General features: G+C 37.8%; 2 protein-coding genes across 5 annotated transcripts in view; one reads left to right on the top strand and one right to left on the bottom strand.

Moving 5' to 3' along the window:
- POLR3A (polymerase (RNA) III (DNA directed) polypeptide A, 155kDa) overlaps positions 1 to 14,049 on the bottom strand; it is a 42,310-nt gene extending 28,261 nt beyond the window's left edge. Inside the window, exons 1-14 of the mRNA XM_014956365.1 lie at positions 13,907 to 14,049; positions 13,282 to 13,417; positions 12,611 to 12,748; positions 11,851 to 12,022; positions 11,487 to 11,641; positions 10,362 to 10,601; positions 7,627 to 7,789; positions 7,292 to 7,428; positions 6,646 to 6,749; positions 5,799 to 5,940; positions 5,131 to 5,271; positions 4,346 to 4,415; positions 3,511 to 3,638; positions 1,875 to 2,013 (exon numbers count right to left, since the gene is read on the bottom strand). Coding sequence (XP_014811851.1) covers positions 1,875 to 2,013; positions 3,511 to 3,638; positions 4,346 to 4,415; positions 5,131 to 5,271; positions 5,799 to 5,940; positions 6,646 to 6,749; positions 7,292 to 7,428; positions 7,627 to 7,789; positions 10,362 to 10,601; positions 11,487 to 11,641; positions 11,851 to 12,022; positions 12,611 to 12,748; positions 13,282 to 13,417; positions 13,907 to 13,950 — 1,909 coding nt within the window. The 5' untranslated portion in view covers positions 13,951 to 14,049. The remainder of the gene's footprint in view (positions 1 to 1,874; positions 2,014 to 3,510; positions 3,639 to 4,345; positions 4,416 to 5,130; positions 5,272 to 5,798; positions 5,941 to 6,645; positions 6,750 to 7,291; positions 7,429 to 7,626; positions 7,790 to 10,361; positions 10,602 to 11,486; positions 11,642 to 11,850; positions 12,023 to 12,610; positions 12,749 to 13,281; positions 13,418 to 13,906) is intronic.
- A 124-nt stretch (positions 14,050 to 14,173) lies between these two features.
- Positions 14,174 to 20,629, top strand: RPS24 (ribosomal protein S24). Of its 4 annotated transcripts, XM_014956343.1 has the most exons (8): positions 14,174 to 14,264; positions 15,426 to 15,491; positions 15,846 to 16,055; positions 16,540 to 16,650; positions 16,774 to 16,776; positions 17,528 to 17,545; positions 19,582 to 19,617; positions 20,430 to 20,629. In XM_014956343.1, exons 1-6 carry the CDS (start codon positions 14,262 to 14,264, stop codon positions 17,531 to 17,533), a joined length of 399 nt encoding a protein of 132 aa, XP_014811829.1. In that variant the 5' UTR covers positions 14,174 to 14,261; the 3' UTR covers positions 17,534 to 17,545; positions 19,582 to 19,617; positions 20,430 to 20,629. The 4 variants fall into 4 exon arrangements, with proteins under 4 accessions (XP_014811829.1, XP_014811830.1, XP_014811832.1 ...); XM_014956344.1 differs by lacking the exon at positions 16,774 to 16,776; XM_014956346.1 differs by lacking the exon at positions 17,528 to 17,545.
- Positions 20,630 to 21,164: the final 535 nt, after the last annotated feature.

Below are 21,164 nucleotides of genomic sequence, written 5' to 3'. Positions count from 1 at the left end.
AGAAAAAACCCAAATACACGCATTTAATGTATCTCTAGGAGTACATAAGTAAGGGGAGCAGCCTACAACTTGACCTTACCAACTTCAGTTAAAATTTATTTCCCTTCCTCCTCAGAAGGAGAATTTATTTCCCTTCCTCCTACTGTATCCAATTTAAGGCTTGCGTAAAACATTGTGAATAATCCTTTTTGTTGAAAGAAATAAACTTCACTTCATTAATCAGAATAAAGTCTTCAATCAATCTTATCTGGCCAGAAATAAAGTCCTCAATCATGCATAATAAACCAAAGTTATTAATTTATTATAGAAGTAGAGCAACAAAATTTCAGAAATAAAGGTGCAATTCTCTTATTCGAAGATTCTGATACTCAGTTCAACTCAATGACCTCTGGAGGCACTGCTTAAGTTTGAAAGACACACTGGACTCAGATGTCTCTTCAATTACAAGCATATCATAAAGACATCTGTCTTGCCTGTAGGCCTGGATGCACTGCCTCTTTTAGATTACTTCCTTTTGCTTCATTAGGAACCTTTCCTTTCAGGCACTTCCTTATAAGATTTAGCCTTTAAGCAATTAAAACTATCTTCTGTACATAACTTCAGACATATTTTCTGTGAGAGCAGTACAACGTATGTTCACCCTCAACTTCATTATGCATCTTTCAAAGTATAACTGGCGTATTAGATGGATCCAATTTAAATCACTTTATGCAGAATGCTGTAGATGTTTGCACACTGTACTCTATGCTCAATATTTTCAATGTAAATTTAAGTTATCATCATCTTGAACCAGAATTCATTGCTCTATCACTTAATATATACAATCAAAATATACCAGTTTGTGAGACTTTGAAGAACTTGCAGATAAGTTTCCAAAGAGAATTAGTGTTGCTTCAGTATTTATTTTTTCAGAGAACTGAACAGAGCCACCAATGAAATTAAAGTTTTCTGCATCACCTGCTACTGTTGAACTCATAAAATGGAAATTCTTCCCATACTTCCTGCGGAGCAAAGAAGATGGCCTATGCTCACATCAGTGTGAACAGGATTGCTTTGTTACAATACTCACCCCACATTCCTCAGAGGCTGAAAAAATTTGTGCCACTGTGTTTATGACCAACTTCACAACCACTGAGTGGTCCTGTCTTCTAAAGAAACCACTCAGTCTAGTGTAGAGTGGATTTGAGTCCTAACTGGTCAATTCTTTCTCCCATCAACACTGTCTGACAGAATTACTGTAAATTAATAGTTCTTTTCTAGGTTCCTTAACTCACACTTCTGAGCAGCAAGGAGCCAAGCTAATCCTGCCTGCTTAAGTTCTCTTCCAGCTGTTACTACATGAATATTAAATTAATAATAAGCAAAGCCTTGCTCATCTCATACAGCCTATTCAACCCTGATGCTTTGTATTCCATCTACCGCTCTGACCTCCCTAACTGGAAGAATACAGATAATTTGACATCCTAGGGATTCCTATCTTCCCCTCAAATCCCAACTCCTGTTTGACTTTTAATCCGTGTATCACTACCCTCACCTAAGATACTACATTTTTCCATTTGCCCTCTACACAACCACTTCCTAAACTTCTTTGCTTCTATCTCTCTCTCACCTTCAAATACTACGTTGGTATCAAAGCAAGTCCAGCAACATATAAAGTAAATTTTATTACAAGATAATACCCAAGTCTTTCTTTCGTGTTCAGTATGATCCCAATTTTTGAGAAAAATTGCATAATTTTATTTTTCATTTGAAGAATACTTATGTGAAGTACTGCTTTAACTCCTACAGTGAGCTCAACAGCAACAAACTGAACAAAACAACAGCTACGATTTCTCTGAAGGCTTCCAAACCACAGCTTTAGAAGTGTCACTCACAAGAATCATTGTAACACAGGTCCTCCCCTCTGCCACAGTACTGTTTGCCCTTGGTTCGAAGATTGGCTTTTACGGGACAGTCATCACTGGGTTTGAGAATGAGGCTGAAAACCTGTTTTCCTGTCCAGAGCGTTACAGGCTTAAGGAAACAAAAGGACAAGAATTAGGATTACAGAGTTTATGCTACAACTACAGTAAAACAGCAAACAAGAATTTAATTGTAAAATTGTTTTCTACACAGAACCTTTCTATCCTTAAGTATACTTACAGAAGTGCACAGTAGCATTCCTTTGAATAGGGACTTACTATGAACTTTTATAGATATAAAAGCACTGACTGCTGAATGGCTATCCTTTACATAAGGGCATGTGCATGTATTTAGAGAAACATGCTCTATTGCTCCCTCTTACTGTCATGTTTCCCTTTCTGACTACAAAAGAAAAAAAAATATGCTGCTGTCATTTTATTTCCCAAAGAGGTTGCAACATTCATAATTCCTTCTTTATATAGTGCCCTAGGTTTAAATTTTTAGGATGTTAAAATTTCATATAATTACATACACCCCTCAGCTGTAGTTAAACGTAATTAACTGTCACAGCTAGGGCTAAAATTATTCATTTGGAGTGACAGAAGCAGTCAAAGAATCACTGCTCTTGTCTATTAGCAAAAGTTTATATCAATTTACAAAATTCACATTAGATATTGCCCATAAATGCTCTGACCTTGCTTTAAATTAATATTATTCAATGGCATTTCAATTTCACTTTCAGAATTTCCCTAATATTACAGTTATTGTAACTGTAATTTTTTGAAATTAAATAACAGGCATTAAAAAAAATGTATACACTAATACTTAGTGAGTATTTAAAAAACTTTAAAGTGTACCAAACTCTCTTCAAACAATACTCTTTGCCTCAAATACAAAATTAATCAGACACCCTTAAATGTATGTGAATGAAGGATTAACAGATCCTAATCTAATGAATGATTCCATAGCTCTCTTCAAAGTTTGTGATAAATTCACAAATACTCTGCTCTTCATAATAAGCATTTTGTGTACACGATGTAAAAAAAACCAACAAAACACAACGCTCAAAGAAAAACAAAATCACATAGCACTCATCATCTTTAGTCTTTAACACACTGCCAGGTGAACAACTAAAGCATACTATTTCCCAGGTTTAACATCTCATAAATTTGGGATACTGAAACCTCAAACTACTGAGCATTTCAGGACGTTACTTGAGGACACCCAAGGAATAATACAGTTTCCCCCCTTAGCCTCATATTAGTCTGCACAGCCCGTAACAGTGAGGTCACTAAGAATGATCTATCTTCTCTGGCCACCAACAGCCAAGTGGTCTGTCTCACAATAGCAGGACATTAGCAAAGCTGTCTGAACCCTGCATCTGGAGGGCACCATGCAAGGCCGACTCTGTACAGCATCAGGAAACATCAAACAAGTTCTGCTTAACTTAGACCCTGAAATCTGATCCTTAGACTTTGCAAATACAAAATCTTGTACAAAAGTAACGACAGAGAAAGCAACTGTCTCTGCTGAGAACATCACGATGGGTCAGACACACAACATGGGAATTCTTTGTAACACAAAAAAAAAATAAATAGTTTGACATACCTTCAGAATTGCTGGAGGTGGAAGACGAACTTTAATCTTCTCATCCTTGCCAACCAGGATAGATGCAATAATTTGACAGGCTTTGGCTCGATCAAAAAAGGTATCCTTTAACGTAAGAAGATAGGCACCTAGAGTGTAAAAAATTCATCACGTGACAGACTAAAATGAGAGAAACTTTAAAAGCTATTGCATATTCAGTATCAATTATTTCATAATACTACTAGTTACTTAATTACTATTCAAAATTACAGTAGTTCAGACAGCTTCAGTTGAAAAAACTTCCCAGAATTTTTTTTAAATTGCTCCAGACTCAAATTTCTAAAAATTATAACCAGTGCATTTCTATAATCTATTGTCCCGCTCAGACTATTCCATAGGTAAAAATGAGGCCTTGGCATTAATTTTTGTACACTTTCTTCCTTATACCCATTGGGACATTTACCAAAGAATTAAGGAAACTTGAAGATGCTTACTCTAAGTTAAAACTAATATTTGACTAATGAATTCAACTCCTCTACCATAATAATAAGCAGTTTATATTGTCTACCTAACACATACAAAGATACCAAACATTCATTTTCTCTGCCAGAGAAACATTGCAAAACATATGCAAAGGTAGTAATGATTTCAGCTGCAAATGCAGACACCATCAGAAGAGATTCTGAGGACATAATCAGATTTCAGACTAACAATGGCCTTACTTTCCTAATACCATTTTGACTTGTGCAAGGAGAAAGTTTTCAATTAATATAGAAAAATTCTCAAAAAGAGGGAAGTTATTCCTGAAGAAACAACTGTTAAAGTGCACAGCTCTAAAATAAGCTTATATACGCACCTGTGAGGAAATCTTGAATAGCAGCGATGAGAGGTTCTCCATTTCTTGGGGTTACCAAGTTAGCTTTAGTCTATATAAGAAACAAAAAATTTACACATTTGAGGACACCGATACAGATATGTGATTTGTTATTCAGAAGGAAACATCACTTAAGACAGTTATTTTAGCAAAAAAGGTAAAAGCTTATTCTAAACAAAAATACAGCTGTCTTCAAAAAAGACAGAAAAAAGAAACTTGAAGTTTCAGTTTATCACAGTCCATGCAAACCTATTGACAGTTAAGGAATAATTTGAGAGTAGTTACTGGAAATTAAACATTTCCAAAGCAGAAGTTGCAATCATCAGTTGCCATAAGAGCCTACTGTCTCCTACCTTCTCCAGTAAACTGCCTTCTCCAGTACCAGGCACTATTGCTGCCTCATTTCCAGTTGGACTGCCCGCTGGCAGTTGTTGGGCTGGCAGACCAGAAAGCAAAGCATATGTCTGGTAACAGAGACACCCTATTTCCGTAGCAGTCACTAAGGACAGCCAGGCAGAAACATACTAAAGACACCTACTTACTTAAAACCATTGAGTTTTCCACAGATGCAAAATATAAGTCTATTAAACTACCACTGCAGAACAGTCCTAGTTTATTCTAAATTTCTTTTTGCAGTGTTTTCAGGCAGCTTCACAGTCACACATTACCCATACCCAGGAATCTTGATAGTATTTCACAAGCAAGTTAAGAAATACAGGCCTCAGTCTGTCACTAGCAAAATCCCAATGCCAAAATTATCTTCATACCCCCATTAAAACAAGCGCTTCTGCTTTTGCTTCTTCTGTCTGAGGAAGGTGAAGGTTCATCTCATCTCCATCAAAGTCTGCATTGTATGGTGTACAGACACATTCATTAAATCTGAATGTCCTATGAGGTTTAACTCTGGCCTGCAAAAAAAAAGAAAAAAAAGTGATGCAGGTGCAGTCAAGCATGCTAAAAGATGAAACGCCATGGCCGAGTGCTTCCTTGTAGGCTTTATCCTTTCTTTTTATTACAGACTTGAGTCAAATTTTCTGATTATAGGATTTAACACAACGAGGAACTGATAGAGATTATACTCAAGCGATATTATAGAAATGTAGCTAGTAACAGCCATTATTAAGAAAGTATACAAAGCACAGAAACAGCATGCATTGTAGGGATCACATCAACTCTGTAAAAATGAAATGCTTACGCAAGAACAGATTCTGAGGTCAATTACAGCTATTAACAGAATTGTCCAAATAGCATACTGCCCAGTTACACAGCAGGTCCCATAAAAATTCCCCAATGCAATGTATTCATGCTTGTCTCAAAGCAGTGCTTCTGAAGAGGCTGTTTATTTTTGTGTGTGCAAGAGATAAACACTAGCAAAGGTAAACCACCTGATACTCAGGGATGCACTATGTGTATGGTAGACTCTGTGTGCACTTACAATGTGAGCCATGATGCTCAGCTTATGAAGAGAGGGCTGTCGATTGAACAGGACTATGTCACCATCTATAAGATGTCGCTCCACGATATCACCAAACTTCAGCTCCTGAGCCATCTTTTCTCGATTTCCGTATTTTAAAAACCTTATGGTAACACAACAGTGGAGTCAGAAGAAATAAAGTCAGAGAGATGTAAAGACAACTGAAAATAAATTATGTGTTTATAACACCAGTTCTTCCATTAAACGTTGGAGTATTTGTATTACAATAACTAGAAGGCAAAACTGGTGTGGATTGCATCCCTAAACATCATCCCTGTTGTTATTTTAAATAATGAAGGTATTTGTGACATTAGTTAACAAAGCTACAGTTATTAGTAAAACAAGTAAGAAAAAAGTATTTATAAAAACAAAGAACTTGCTTCAATTGTGTCAGAGAGTACAGGCAGTTTCACTCATACACCATCACCTCTTAGTACCCGTAAACTGACTACAGATTAGGTCTCAAAAACAGCTGGTACAATGTACCCAAAACTGCCTGTTTTCATTTATCTCTGCACTACACCATCTATTCCAAATAAGAGAGACTCAGTCTTTAAAAAAAACCCAACCAATCTAATTGCAGTTCACTAGCATTAGTGTGTACACTTAAGTTTAAATCCAACAGATTATCTAAAAAGAAATTGTATGCTAAACCTGAGAAGTTAATAACTTTTTTTTTGTTGCTGCCCTTTATGAAAGATTCTAAAAATAAATTTTAATCCCTGTAGATATAACTGTTTTTACATAGCAGTAAGAACAAGTTGATGACAAGAGTTAAAAAGTGAATGATTACTGATAAGCACGATACCTTTTCATCTGTGTGTGCCTTTGTTGTATGAAGTTGGCTCCAGGATGAACGTCAGGACCATTACGGACAAGTTTCCTCATAAAATCAATATTTGCTTTGTTCACCTGTTGCATAAAGACTTCAATCAGAAACAAATGAAAGATGCTTCAGGACCTCTTGTTTTTGCTGGTAGCTTTTGTATTTTCAAACTTTAGACTCAACTGACAATCCCTATCACAGCCTCCAGCTGCTAAAGGGAACAGGCAGGAGGGAACAGAGAAGGAAAATATAAGCCCATCTTAGAGCAGAACATCAGAGTGAAATTAAATTAAAGATCTGGGAAGTGAATTCAGAAGTAAAAAGACACAATCACTCCTTGGGCTGATACACCAACAAATGTATAAAGCTAAGTATGAGGTAAAAAGAGCAAGCAAAACACTCCTCTCTTGGTATGTCACTCCTTACACAATACGTCTTCACAGCACTTGCATCTACCTGCGAGTACAATGTACATTTACCAGCAGCAACAGAACAGGCAAGGCATCACTGAGTGACATTTGGAACATAAAAGCAATACATTTGCTCCCTTTTATAGTAAGGCCATAAAGGACAACACTGATGCCTGGAAACAAAAGCACAGAAAAGGTTTTGATTCTACATTACTTACCTTTTCAGGAAAAGTTAGTATTTTAGCAACATGAATAGGTACTGCTACTTCATCTATTCTTAAGTTAGGATCAGGTGAAATGACTGTTCTGCCAGAGAAATCCACTCGCTTTCCAGACAGATTGCCTCTAAACCGACCTGACAAAATAAGAAGGTGAAAACTCTTATATATCAAGTTGTTTTCAAAAAGACATGTTAAGACAGCATATTAGAAAATCTTTCAAGGTATATCACTGAAGCACAATACAACAGTAGATGAAAGATGTTCTGGAATAGCAAATATTTTGTGTCTTAATTAAAAAAAAAAAGTAATTAAAACCAACTTTCTAGACAAACCTTGCTTTCCCTTAAGTCTCTGAACAAAACCTCTGGTCCATTTTTTAGGTGCCATGTTGAGAGGAATTCCTGAGAGCTCACTGTTAATGTACAGTGCACATTGCAGCTGAAGAAAGTCCCAGTCTTCCATAATCATCTGTGTTTTGGCTCCTGATATCCTATGCTAAACAAAATAGTAAACAAGTTCAGAAAAAAAAGAAAAAAACAACATATAATAAACTAACAAAGAATTTTTCTGATTTTCTTATTTTGAAAATAATATAATAACTTTATAACAGGATGCATATCGCTATAGTGTAAGGCCACTCACAGGAGAACCCAGAAAAAAATTTCTTTTTACTGGCACTGGCTTTGGACAAATGGTCACAACACTATGTATTTCTTTAAATTATATTTTCCCAAGCCACTGAAGCTAAGGTAATATAAGTTCACAACCAGGAAGGTCGCCAGTGGTTAATAATTCTTCTATCATGGGAGTGTTAGCTCTCACTTGATTTTCTTTTCCCAACAAAAGATCAGTTTTGAAAAGCCTGAAGAGTATCAGCCTGGTAGAACTGTTCTTCTGAAGAAATGATAAATTGTCAAATTTACTTCTAGTCTTAATTTGACAGCCATGCTAATTGAAACCTGATTTCTCTTCTTTTTACTGGCACTGGCTTTGGACAAATGGTCACAACACTATGTATTTCTTTAAATTATATTTTCCCAAGCCACTGAAGCTAAGGTAATATAAGTTCACAATCAAGAAGATCGCCAGTAATTAATAATTTTTCAATCACGAGAGAGTTAGCTCTCACTTGATTTTCTTTTCCCAACAAAAGATCAGTTTTGAAAAGCCTGAAGAGTATCAGCCTGGTAGAACTGTTCTTCTGAAGAAATGATAAATTGTCAAATTTACTTCTAGTCTTAATTTGACAGCCATGCTAATTCTTAAGAGCAGATGGTAGAATATATTCCACTTTCTATATTCAATTCTAACCGAATCGTTTTGAAGATAAAAGTCTCTGAGAGATTAAAGGATCACTCACCTTTTTTATTACATCATTGAGGAAAATTATCTCTGTTAGTTTCATTGTTAAGTCATCTTCGTTGGTGCCAGACTTCAAGTCACTCACCACAGAGGGCCTGATACACAGTGGAGGCACTAAGAGTCGCCTGAGGATCAGATCTGAAGGTTTACCTGCTTCGGGGTTCATTAGAAGCAGAGGGATATCTTCTGCTGGGATTCTTTTGAAGAGGTTCAATACTATCAAAGGATTTAAGTTTTCCTACAAAAACCATTGGAGAAAAGAATTATGTAACAGTTCCAATGCTTCTCCTCTTCACTCATTTACTCTTTGTTCAAAAATAACATATTGTAAAAAGACAAACAGATAAGAACTATTAATGCAAACAAAACTATGTCTTATTCTGAACCAATACTTTTAGCATCTTAAGTTTTCCTACAAAAACCATTGGAGAAAGGAATTATGTAACTGTTCCAATGCTTCTCCTCTTCACTTATTTACTCATTGTTCAAAAATAACATTTTTTAAAAAGACAAACAGATAAGAACTATTAATGTAAAAAAAACCCATGTCTTATTTGGAACTAAAGCTTTTAGCATGTCCAGTTCTAACTTGCTATTTTCTCTCCTTTCTTTTTTCCCTTACACTTCAGTGTTTACTTCTCATCAATAGTCTCTTTTTTTCAACAGTTAACTCAAAGTATTTCATAGTTATTGAGTTTACGATTAAAGGATTTAAGTTTTCCTACAAAAACCATTGGAGAAAGGAATTATGTAACTGTTCCAATGCTTCTCCTCTTCACTTATTTACTCATTGTTCAAAAATAACATTTTTTAAAAAGACAAACAGATAAGAACTATTAATGTAAAAAAAACCCATGTCTTATTTGGAACTAAAGCTTTTAGCATGTCCAGTTCTAACTTGCTATTTTCTCTCCTTTCTTTTTTCCCTTACACATCAGTGTTTACTTCTCATCGATAGTCTCTTTTTTTAAACAGTTAACTGAAAATATTTCATAGTTACCCCTTAAGTCTCTGAACAAAACCTCTGGTCCATTTTTTAGGTGCCATGTTGAGAGGAATTCCTGAGAGCTCACTGTTAATGTACAGTGCACATTGCAGCTGAAGAAAGTCCCAGTCTTCCATAATCATCTGTGTTTTGGCTCCTGATATCCTATGCTAAACAAAATAGTAAACAAGTTCAGAAAAAAACCCACAACATATAATAAACTAACAAAGAATTTTTCTGATTTTCTTATTTTGAAAATAATATAATAACTTTATAACAGGATGCATATCGCTATAGTGTAAGGCCATTCACAGGAGAACCCAGAAAAAAATTTATTTTTGGACAAATGGTCACAACACTATTTATTCGTTTAAATTTTATTTTCCCAAGCCACTGAAGCTAAGGTAATATAAGTTCACAACCAGGAAGGTCGCCAGTGGTTAATAATTCTTCTATCATGGGAGTGTTAGCTCTCACTTGATTTTCTTTTCCCAACAAAAGATCAGTTTTGAAAAGCCTGAAGAGTATCAGCCTGGTAGAACTGTTCTTCTGAAGAAATGATAAATTGTCAAATTTACTTCTAGTCTTAATTTGACAGCCATGCTAATTGAAACCTGATTTCTCAAGAGCAGATGGTAGAATATATTCCACTTTCTATATTCAATTCTAACCAAATTGTTTTGGAGGTAAAAGTCTCTGAGAGCTTAAAGGATGACCCACCTTTTTTATTACATCATTGAGGAAAATTATCTCTGTTAGTTTCATTGTTAAGTCATCTTCGTTGGTGCCAGACTTCAAGTCACTCACCACGGAGGGCCTGATACACAGTGGAGGCACTAAGAGTCGCCTGAGGATCAGATCTGAAGGTTTACCTGCTTCTGGGTTCATTAGAAGCAGAGGGATATCTTCTGCTGGGATTCTTTTGAAGAGGTTCAATACTATCAAAGGATTTAAGTTTTCCTACAAAAACCATTGGAGAAAAGAATTATGTAACAGTTCCAATGCTTCTCCTCTTCACTCATTTACTCTTTGTTCAAAAATAACATATTGTAAAAAGACAAACAGATAAGAACTATTAATGCAAACAAAACTATGTCTTATTCTGAACCAATACTTTTAGCATCTCCAGTTCTAACTTGCTATTTTCTCTCCTTTCTTTTTTCCCTTACACTTCAGTGTTTACTTCTCATCAATAGTCTCTTTTTTTCAACAGTTAACTCAAAGTATTTCATAGTTATTGAGTTGTTAAAGCAACTCAATAAACCTCTTCCAATAAACTTACACTACATTGTATTCATAGTATTGGTAAGAACTAATATGAATTACAGTACTTCCTAGGCTTTTTTTAAAAAAAGCCCATTTCTCTCTTATTACAGCTACCGCTGCAGTATAAGAAACTCCAGATATTCATTACGTTTTCTAAATATGTACCCCAAGATCTTCCCAGCTTTCAAAGAGCAGAAGGAAACAAAACAGCAGACAATGCAAAACTGAATGAAACAAAACCAAATTAACTCTCCTCGGCAATACAAAGTTCTTATGAAGAAAAAAAATATTCTGTGTATTGTAATAATCTCAGAGCTACAGTAAATCTATATGGACATGCAAAGCTTCTATGGGCCTGTCTATACAGACAGAAAGCTATGTTTCAGAACATATTAATAAACAAAATTTCCCATTTTTGCAAAGTTAACATAACTGAAAAAACCACAAACATTCTTCAAGTATCTTTTGGTATGTGAAACTCTTGGATTGCCACAAGGCCTAAGCCAGCGCATTGAAAACCTTTGAGTTTTATTTCAAGCATAAAAACCAGCAGGAAATTTAATTCATAATAAAATTCACCTGAGCTCTTCCTAATAAAGGTTCTACTTCTTTGTTGTGTTCTATGGCAGTTTCAAAGGACTGGAGAAAAGTAGATACTAACGGATCTACCACTTTCTTATTGGTCTTGTACTTTTCATGTATTATTTTCAACAAACCACACTTCTTCACAGTTCCTGCAAGCAAATAAATCTGGATTACTTTTTTAAACAACAACAAACACACCAAACAACAACGACCCCCCCCTCCAAAACTCAAACCAAGAAAACTACAGTTTCAAAGCTAGCTAAACTTTCAGTGAACACAAGAATAAAATAAGAATTTATCAGCTTTATTAACTATTTTCCTAAATTCACTATCACATACTGCTAATGCCAGCACTCACCATTAAAGGCACCACAGTAAGGACAAGTGTTTTTCTTTCGGCACTTCTCAGATACTTTCTTTTTTAGCCCTCTCTTCTGAAGATATGTAAGGCCAGGTCGCTTCAGATAATCCAAAAACTGTTTTTTTTCTTCTACTGACAGCATGATACGGCAACAGGTTTTGCAGATCATCTTAAATGTAAAAGCATAGAAACACAGTTTAACGGACACGTGCAGAGTTGTAACATCTACTGTAACAGTTCTAACTATACTTCTTCAAAAGAGAGAATTTTTTTGAATGAAATACAATGGCATTGGTTGAAAGACCAATTCATACACTGTAATACACAGAAAAAAGTACAAAGGAAAAAAAATTACAGTCAACAAGGCAAATCCTTATCTAAGCTCTGTAGGGTCTTAAAAATCCAAATATAAAGCTAACAGAGCTTTGATTTACTGGGATATCCTAAAAGGCAAGTTATACTGCATACATTCCATCCAAACTATGACAGAAAAATAATGAATTAAATTAATCAGTCAGAAATAACAGAAATTAAACTAGATGTATTTACATCACTAAGACTAATATTTAAATACATTTATTTTACAAAACACAAAACGCACAATGATAAAATTTATAATACAAACTTATTTTGGTCTTCGCAATTACTCTTTCAAGCATCATCTTCTTGGATAATTTCCTTTTTCTAGACCAGAAACTGATGCCAAATCATAATCGTCTTGGATAATTTCCTTTTTCTAGACCAGAATCATGTTTACCTGTAAGATGCCTATCACAGCTTTGAAGTATCCAACATGGAAACAGGGCAGTTCTAAGTCAATGTACCCATAATGTCCTAAACAATCTGCCAGATTTTTTCCACAGGTTTCACAGGGACGGTCTTTTTCACTAGTTCCCTTTGGGATGAGAGGAACACAGAAAAAAGTGTTAGCTATTATCAAATGAATACACACAAGATATAACAGTTCTCATGCTAGTCAGTTATCCTAACAGCAGATCACAGCACATACTCCTATTTCCTAGCATCAGAAGCACGTCAGTAGCGATATGTTCACCCCAAGCCTTAAGAAAAATGCCTTTCACATGCAGGCCCTGCTGATACCAGTGACATTACCTCATACAGCTTTTGCAGCAGATCTATAGCCTGCAAATATACAATGTGGTATTTTGTAGATGGATGGTTTTGGGTGTGTCAACAACTAGGCTGAAAGAACTTACCTCCTGCCTTAAAAGAAAGCTTTCCTGAACCATCCAAAAGCATCAAGTATCTGTCACAGCGACCGAGAGTCAAAGCAATTCAAGTAGAGACACATTTAAACGTATTTTGTATGAACAGTAGATTTCAGTTATCCCAAATTACTTTTAACTATTTCAAGTCATTCTACAAAGATGGTTTGGAACAAAAAAAACAACCAAAAACGGTTCTCACCATACGATGGTCAAGTACTCCATACTGCAGTGGAGAGTGATGATTGTCCTGACTATACAAGTTTTTGCTAACCACTTGTATGTGAGCTTGCTGACGCATCTCTTCTGGAGATTTCATGCCAAAACAGATGTGGCTTCTAGAATAGAAAATTCCACATGTATTTATGTGCACATATAGATGCAGAAATACTTGTAAGTACAGGCATGCACGCGTGTATTTAAAAGCAATGCAGAGAAGGCTAAGTTGAGTCACAATACAGTTAGAGCAGGTTCTTTTGGGGTAAGTACATAAAATAGAGGTGTTTTGAAGGGAGTTGGTGGCTGACACCTGGGGGATTTAGGAATGTTCTTGGGCAGCCTTGCAGGTGCTCACACCCCCGGCCGCCCGCCAGCAGCCTGAGCACAGGCCAGGGCCACCGCTTGGAAAAGGGAACCGGCCGTAACACCAGCCACCCTCCTCCCCAGCGCACTAAACTTCTTCCAGCATCCCGTTACAGCGGGGGAGCCACCCGCTCGCCGCCGCCACAGCCACAGCCGCCGGGCCCACCCCGCGGCCAGGCCAGCTCCCTCCGCCCGGCGGCAGCCCCCACCGCCAGGCAGGACACCGCCCCGGCCGCCTCACTCACATCTTTTTGGCCACATCCGTCTCCCTGAACTGCTCCTTCACCATGGTGGCGGCGGGGGAGCGGGAGCGGAGAGACGGGCAGGGAGGAGAAGGGAGAAGGCGGCAGACCCGGCGGCGTCCCCTCAGCGACCGGCCGGGCTGCACGCGGGCAGCGCGGGGCCGACTCCACGCCTGCGCGCGTGAGACACCCCTGCTTCCCCCTTCCGGGTCCGGCTCTGGGATGGACACCTCTGCAGCGCGGCCCCGCCCCCTCACGGAAGACCCGTTGGCGAAGGACCCCTGCGCCGCCTTATGATTGGCTGCGGGGAGGCCCCTCCTTCTTTTTCTCGCTGGCTGACAGGGAGGCCGCCGCCAAGATGGTGAGTGTCCGCGGCCGGCCGGGGGCAATCCGGGCTCTACCGCCGCCATCCTGCCCCTGCGGGGCTCCACAGCGCACTGCCTCCCCTGGGCTGCGCTGCCCGTAGTGGGCTGTGGGGGTATGGGGGGAGATTAAGGGGGGGAGACGGTCTCCCGTTTAGGGCCGGGGCTCCCGCGGCCTGGGCGCGGCGGTGGTAGTTGGTAGGGGCGAGCTCCGGGGTGTGGGCCGGGGCCTGCCCTTGGCCTGCTGGGAGGCCTCGCTGCCGGTCGGTAAGAGCAGCCCTGGGCCTGGATAGTAGTGCGACATCGCACTTCTTCATTTGAGGTGCTAAAGGGGCGCTCTGGATCATGTTATGTGTTAGTCTTGTGGCTGTTCTTGTTTGAAAGTGTTCAGGAAGTGGTCACACGTGTTTGTTAATCATAGAATGGTTTATGTTGGAAGGAACCTTAAAGATCGCCTGTGTCCAACCCCGCTGCTACTTCCACAAGACCAGGTTGCGCAAAGCCCCATCCAGCCTGGCCTTGACCCCCTCCAGGGATGGGGCAGCCACAGCTTCTCTGGGCAACCTGTTCCAGTGCCTCACCACCCTTGCAGTAAAGAATTTCTTTCTAGTATTTAGTCTAAATCTCTCCTCTTACAGTTTAAAACTGTTACCCTTCATTCTATTGCTGCACTCCTTGATAAAAGAGTCTCTCCTGTAGCCCCCTTTAAGTGCTGGAAGGCTGCTATATCTCCCCAGAGCCTTGTTTTCTTCAGTCTGAATGCCCCCAACTCTCAGCCTGTCTTCATAGGAGAGATGCTCCAGTTACGGCAGTTTAAGGCAGCTTGCACTGTACTGTTGTAGTGCTTTGACTTGTAATCTTCATGTTTTGTGAAAAGTGGCTTCATTTTTTTGGAATGGTGCAGGTGTGCATGTTGCTGTGTTGTCTGGGAGCTGAGCATGAGCCTGTCATCAGTTGATGTATATTGAATAGTACAAATCAAAATGTAGTTTATGGGGATGTTATCCGTAGCCCAGAACCGGTCCACTTAAGTTATGAGTTTATTGTCAGCACCCGAGAGACTACTGACTGTTGCTGTACTGTGCATTTATATATTTATTAAGCTTGAATTGCATGTGGCGTTATTGTTTTTTCTTACTTCTTTGTGCCTTCTCTTACAGAATGACACGGTGACCATCAGAACCAGGAAGTTCATGACAAACAGACTGCTTCAGCGCAAGCAGATGGTAAAGGAATACAGAAAAATGCTTTTATAATTATTTGCCTGCTGGTTCTGGGCTGTGAGTGTTCTTTAGCAGCTGTAAGTAAGGGACCCTTAAAACCTTTGGAGTTCTTGTTGTAAGAACCTGTAGGTTTAAATGTGTTGATACATGCTGAAGGTAAATCTTGATGGTGAGGTAGCAAACTGTATTTTGAAGCAGGAGACTTATGAATACTTTTGTATCAAATTAATAATAAATTCTGCTGATGGTGTGGGTTAGTTTGAGTGTTAAGCTCATGGTGGGACTGTAGCACCTGGCTGTTGTACTGGATATTAACCTTCTCTTGCTTTTATACAACTTGTACAAATTCCTTCTTAGGTGATTGATGTTCTTCATCCTGGGAAGGCCACAGTCCCCAAAACAGAAATCAGGGAGAAGCTGGCAAAAATGTACAAGACAACCCCTGATGTAATTTTCGTCTTTGGCTTCAGAACACACTTTGGTGGTGGCAAGACAACAGGTTTTGGCATGATCTACGATTCCCTGGACTATGCAAAGAAAAACGAGCCAAAGCACAGGCTTGCCAGGGTATGTTTTGTGGTAACTTAAAAACAATTAGGATGGATGTCAAGTGTTTAGTCATTCATCATTTACATGAATAAAAGCTAAAGTTTTGTGAAAGTACTGTTGGTGTATTTAGAGTTATATAAGACGTCTTAAAATAGTATACCCCAGCCCATGTGTTTGCAAAGTGGGGTTAAGGGGTTTTTACTGTTTAGTATAAGGGAATTGCAAAGGCAGAATTGATGTTACCAGTGACATTTAGCAGTAATAAATAACTAACCACTGTTAAGGGTCTTGAAGAAGCATAAGAGATAAGACTGCTACATACACTACTTTAGTGCTTAAATTCATTTGTATACTATTCATTAGCTAGTGGCCTTATCTCACTACTTAGCAAATATTTCAAATTTAAACAGTATTTTAAGAGTCCAGAAATAGTAAAACTTAAATTCAGAAGTTGCTATCAGTGAAACAACATTAAATGCAATTTTAATTGTTTTTTTAATAGCATGGCTTGTATGAAAAGAAGAAGACTTCTAGGAAGCAGCGAAAGGAGCGTAAGAACAGAATGAAGAAAGTCAGGGGCACAGCCAAGGCAAATGTTGGTGCTGGCAAGAAGGTAGGATGAGAATATCTGTAAGCTAGAGTGGCCACATTGCTTTTGAAATGTTCATTAGAAGTTGTTCAACAGAATAACGTTGTTTTTCTTCCATTTCTTTTTACCTGTTCTACTGGATAACAGAAGGTAATCTGTGTGGTGTTGTATAGCTTATCAGCTCAGTAGCTTAGTTTTGCTGCTCACTGCTGCAAGCTTAGCTGATACAATGTGAAATAATGCTTCTTCAATGATTTTTCCTACACATCACTTGAATGAAAGTTAAAATTCCATAAATCTAACAGTATTGCTCTAATCTCATAACTCAGCCTTGCAGTACACAAATTAGATATTATTCTTAACACTTGTCACTCGGGACTACCTAAATATCTAATACTTACTCCATGAAGTTACTGTTATTTATGATGTTATTTGTAAAAGAGATGTTGTTAAGGGTGTGTGGTGGTGTAGATAGTGAAGACAGTGTGTAAATAGAAATAAGGTAGAATACCTGCTTTATCCTGTTTTTAAGTGATTGATTCCCAAGATAGTGGGTTTTTTTTCCCCTGGTGGGATCTTCCTATGCTGTGGCTGGAACTTGATGCAAGCTCATCAGGTGAGCAGCTTGGAGGAGACAGAGTTCCTTTATAATTAAATTAAACCCCCCACCAAAACTGAGGAGTGGGCTGAAGGTGAAAACCCTAGCAGTTTTTTGTCGTCTGAAAAATAGCGGGTAAGCTGTACAGCTAAATGTTTTTTTTTTTCCAAGTGTTCTAACGAGGGAAGATAGGGCAGTGAGTTTTGACACTTAGCTCTATAGCTGCTAAAATGCTTTGACATCTTGAACTTTAGTAATCTTCACTTTTGCTTTTTTTTCTACTTTCATGGAATTCTCCATCAGAAATGAAGTATCTAGCAGGTACTGAGAATGAGCATGGATGTGGTGACTGATCACTGAAACGTGTTCATGTGTTTATTTGAAGCACTGTACTGCCTTGCACACGTTTGTTTTAAAGTTACTTCTGTGCTCTAAGTATTCAGATAGCCACGTAATGAAATTTATTCTATGCAACTTAAAAATAAAATGTGGCTAATAGTGAACAAGATCTTTGAAACCAGTGAAACAACATTAAAACAAGGAACTCCAAATGAGAAGAAATCAAAGAAACTCAATGCTATTGATTTGAGGCATTGGTTCAGAACCAGCCCAGGTTCTGATTCAAAGTAGTACAGTGCAATTGCATGTGTAAGTTGACCTTTGTGTGAAACTAGTTGTGCATTTTTATGAAAATTAAGTCACATCACAGCTTTGTGCATTTGAGATGGTGCAGTTGTCAGCATTAAACTGCATTTAACTATTGGCCTGCACTATTCCAAGTTAAGACACAAACCACAGTGATTGCTCTGTGAAATTAGATTCTTCACTTGCTGTGTTTAAGTGAGGTTCTTAATACCATTGGATGGAGTTAAACCAATATTGCTGGGAACTTCTAGGTAAGATTTGGTGCCCTTCTCCTTTCTGCTTTAATGCTGTTTTAATAATGAAGTCCTACAATTGTTTACAGTATAACAGCACAAATTAGCATTTGGTGTAGAAGTGAAACAAACACACACCCTCTTGGGGGTGTCAAGGGGGTCATTTAATGCTGTACTGGCACCAGTAGTGTGGATCAACAACTTCCCTTCAAGAATTTGGCACTTGAAGGTAGTTGTTGAGTGTTAATACTGGTTAAATGACTGTCATTTGAATTACTAAAGCTGTCCAGTTCATAGAAATTCTCTTAAAGTGTATAAACACTTTAGAAATCAAGACCAGGATCGTGTGCTGTGATAATTACAAAGCAGATGTGAGTTCTGTATCAAGCACTTCTCAAACTAGCACGCGATCTCAGTAATAAGTGAACTGTGATTTGGATTAGAGAAAACTAAAGAAATTAATTTACGTGTTTTCTGGAAAGTTTGGTTGAGAAGAGTTCTGTGCTGCATCACAGGAAAAAGCTTGTGGAATACACACGTGTCCTAAAGATTTGTCTTGAAACATGCATGTATAAACATAATAGTGTGGCATGGTTCAATGTTGTTTATTGCAACCATGTGGAGAAATTTTTAATAGGAATCCTGGAATAAGTTTTGGAGTCCACCTGCACAATCTGTGAAAACTGTTTATCTCAGCAATGTGTAGGCATTTGATTCTGAGACATCTTCAGGCAAGTCTGTGTTGTTCTGAGAGTTATGTGCCATGTAATCATGAAAACTGTTGAAATGGTGAATCCTACTTGAATAGTTTTTCCTGAACTTTTTAAGTCAAACATTAACTGTGCTGATGAATGACTGTTAAAAATTGTGTTTGTTGCTTCCTTTCATTTCTTCAGAATTCCCATTCTGTTTTCCCTGCAGTTTGAAGAGAAGTATTTCACAGTAGATTGTGCTATTTAGTACATTCTGTATTTTTATAGTGAGCTGAGCTTACATAAAAGTTTGCAAATTTTATGTGATGTGGATGCCTCTCGCCTAGTGTTTGCATTCAGAACAAATGCAAAAAAGCCCCACTCTACCTCTTAATGTCACAATTATGTAGTTCTGACAGCTTTTGACACGTAAGTCTTCCAAACAGAAATTTTTTTTTGTTTTTTTCTTTTTTTTTTTAAAATCTTGATCTCGCAGGAGTGAGGGTGGATAGGCACTGTAAACCACTGTAGCCTGTACATATACTTGACCATGCAGTTGCATTCATAAGCTCTGAAATGCTGTTGTTTGGTCCTGTTTGATGGAATGCATGAAATCTATGTCTTAAGCCTTGACGGTAGTCAAAACTTTGAGATTTTTCTATCACGTTCACTGTGGTAATTGAAAAAAGCCTATTGTGTCAGTAAAAAGCCTCAAAGCTCCATCTTCTACAGTAACAGAACTTTGATGAAACCATTCTCTTCCTAACGAATGCTTTTTCTTTTTCAGTAAATGAACACACTTCAGCTGGAAAATGGCTAACAGGTATGACTTTAGAATGCTTTGAAGGGTAGATATTCAGTAGCCTGTAGTCATTAGGATGACATAGGTCTAATGTTGATTTATGCAAACATCATGGTACTACGCTGATACAGAACCCAGTGCAAGAGTTAAGACTGTTGTGCTTACTGCGTTGCTAAATTCCGCTTACATGAAATACCTGATGGGTATAAAGACTAATAAATCAGGCATTCCAGATTTATGGTTGCTAAAACTGTTGATTAATTAGTCTTAATGTAAACAAGACTTGAGTTTTTCCTTTTGTAGGTACGCTAAGGAATTGGTAGTACACCTTGGTTTTTATTGTCTTAAATATTTTGAAATAATATGATTTCTATTTTGAGGACAAATTTCTGTGATTTTATTATAGATACTTATTTCAATTAAATTCCTTGTAAATAAATCTGATACTTGTTTAGACAAGTCCTAGACTATACATCTTTGCTGCAGAAATTTAAGGAAGTTCCATTTGTTGTGGGCAGTAACAGTTACAGACAAAACTGCTGATTTTATTACAAATAGTCTGAATGACTTCTTTTAAAGCAACTTAAACTGTCTGGGAGCTTGTGTGTGAGTATAATGTCTTAAACAGAAAGCTGGTAAAGCAATTGTAGCATTCTTACAGAAATGCTGTTATCTAGGCTCTTCATTATTCCCATGACAGTACTGTGAAATTTTGAACCTTAAGAAAGGCCGTTCACCCGACTTGTTTTGGAACCAGTTTTTCAGGCTCTGTAAAAGTATGAGTTTAAAAATGGTTTTAATCATGTAGCACTGATCTATCTTTTCCATTACAGACCACATAATTCTATGAAGAGGTATAGAAAGAATTACTCTGGAAAGAAGCTGCTCATCTGGCTTTAACATCAAATAAACTTTGTCAATAAAATACTGGTTTTCCCTTTTGGTTTTGATTCAGAAGTTACCATTTTGTAAAGTTTGAGAAATTCAAAATTGGTGCACTGTTTGCACTGTATTAAAATCTTTTCATAATTAACTCCTGTTTTGAGTATGAATTTGAAGTGAATCAGAGGTTTCTACGGATAGGAGCATAACCTAACTCCAGGCGGGCAGCTTTAGTTCATGGAGGTAGGCATGCTATTGTCATTGGGTGTACAAACTGGGGTTTGAAGTCTTTTCAAGATGTACCTGTTGAAGTGTCTGTATCATATAGATGTATAGAACATAGCAGAAGGGAGAATAAAACATATAGATGGATATTCAGAACTGCGTAATTCCAGTTAAGATTTTTTGCTAATGGAGTCAGGCATGCCTTCTCTGTTGTTTCTGAGTTGTGAGGACAGGCCCTGGGGTCTGTCTCTGGTCTGCAAACTGCAGTACACCCCTAATTTTTCATATGGTAATGTTAAAGGAGTGATCTAAGATTGAATTAGTGGCTGGGTGAGGCAAGCTTTATGCTAGAAGTGTGGGCATTCTGGTCCAAGTGTTTCTGGTGTCTGTCTCTGGTCTGCAAACTGCAGTACACCCCTAATTTTTCATATGGTAATGTTAAAGGAGTGATCTAAGATTGA

The sequence above is a fragment of the Calidris pugnax genome, unplaced genomic scaffold (genome assembly GCF_001431845.1).
Source record: "Calidris pugnax isolate Ruff unplaced genomic scaffold, ASM143184v1 scaffold196, whole genome shotgun sequence".
NCBI classification, from domain to species: Eukaryota; Metazoa; Chordata; class Aves; order Charadriiformes; family Scolopacidae; genus Calidris; species Calidris pugnax.
This window is presented reverse-complemented; position numbering and strand designations above follow the sequence as displayed.

Excerpts from the sequence above, each read along its gene's own strand:
- RPS24 (XM_014956343.1), top strand. Across the intron at positions 15,492-15,845 it reads TGCTTCAGCGCAAGCAGATG|GTGATTGATGTTCTTCATCC; the intron begins GTAAAGGAATAC and ends ATTCCTTCTTAG. Across the intron at positions 16,056-16,539 it reads CAAAGCACAGGCTTGCCAGG|CATGGCTTGTATGAAAAGAA; the intron begins GTATGTTTTGTG and ends TTTTTTTAATAG.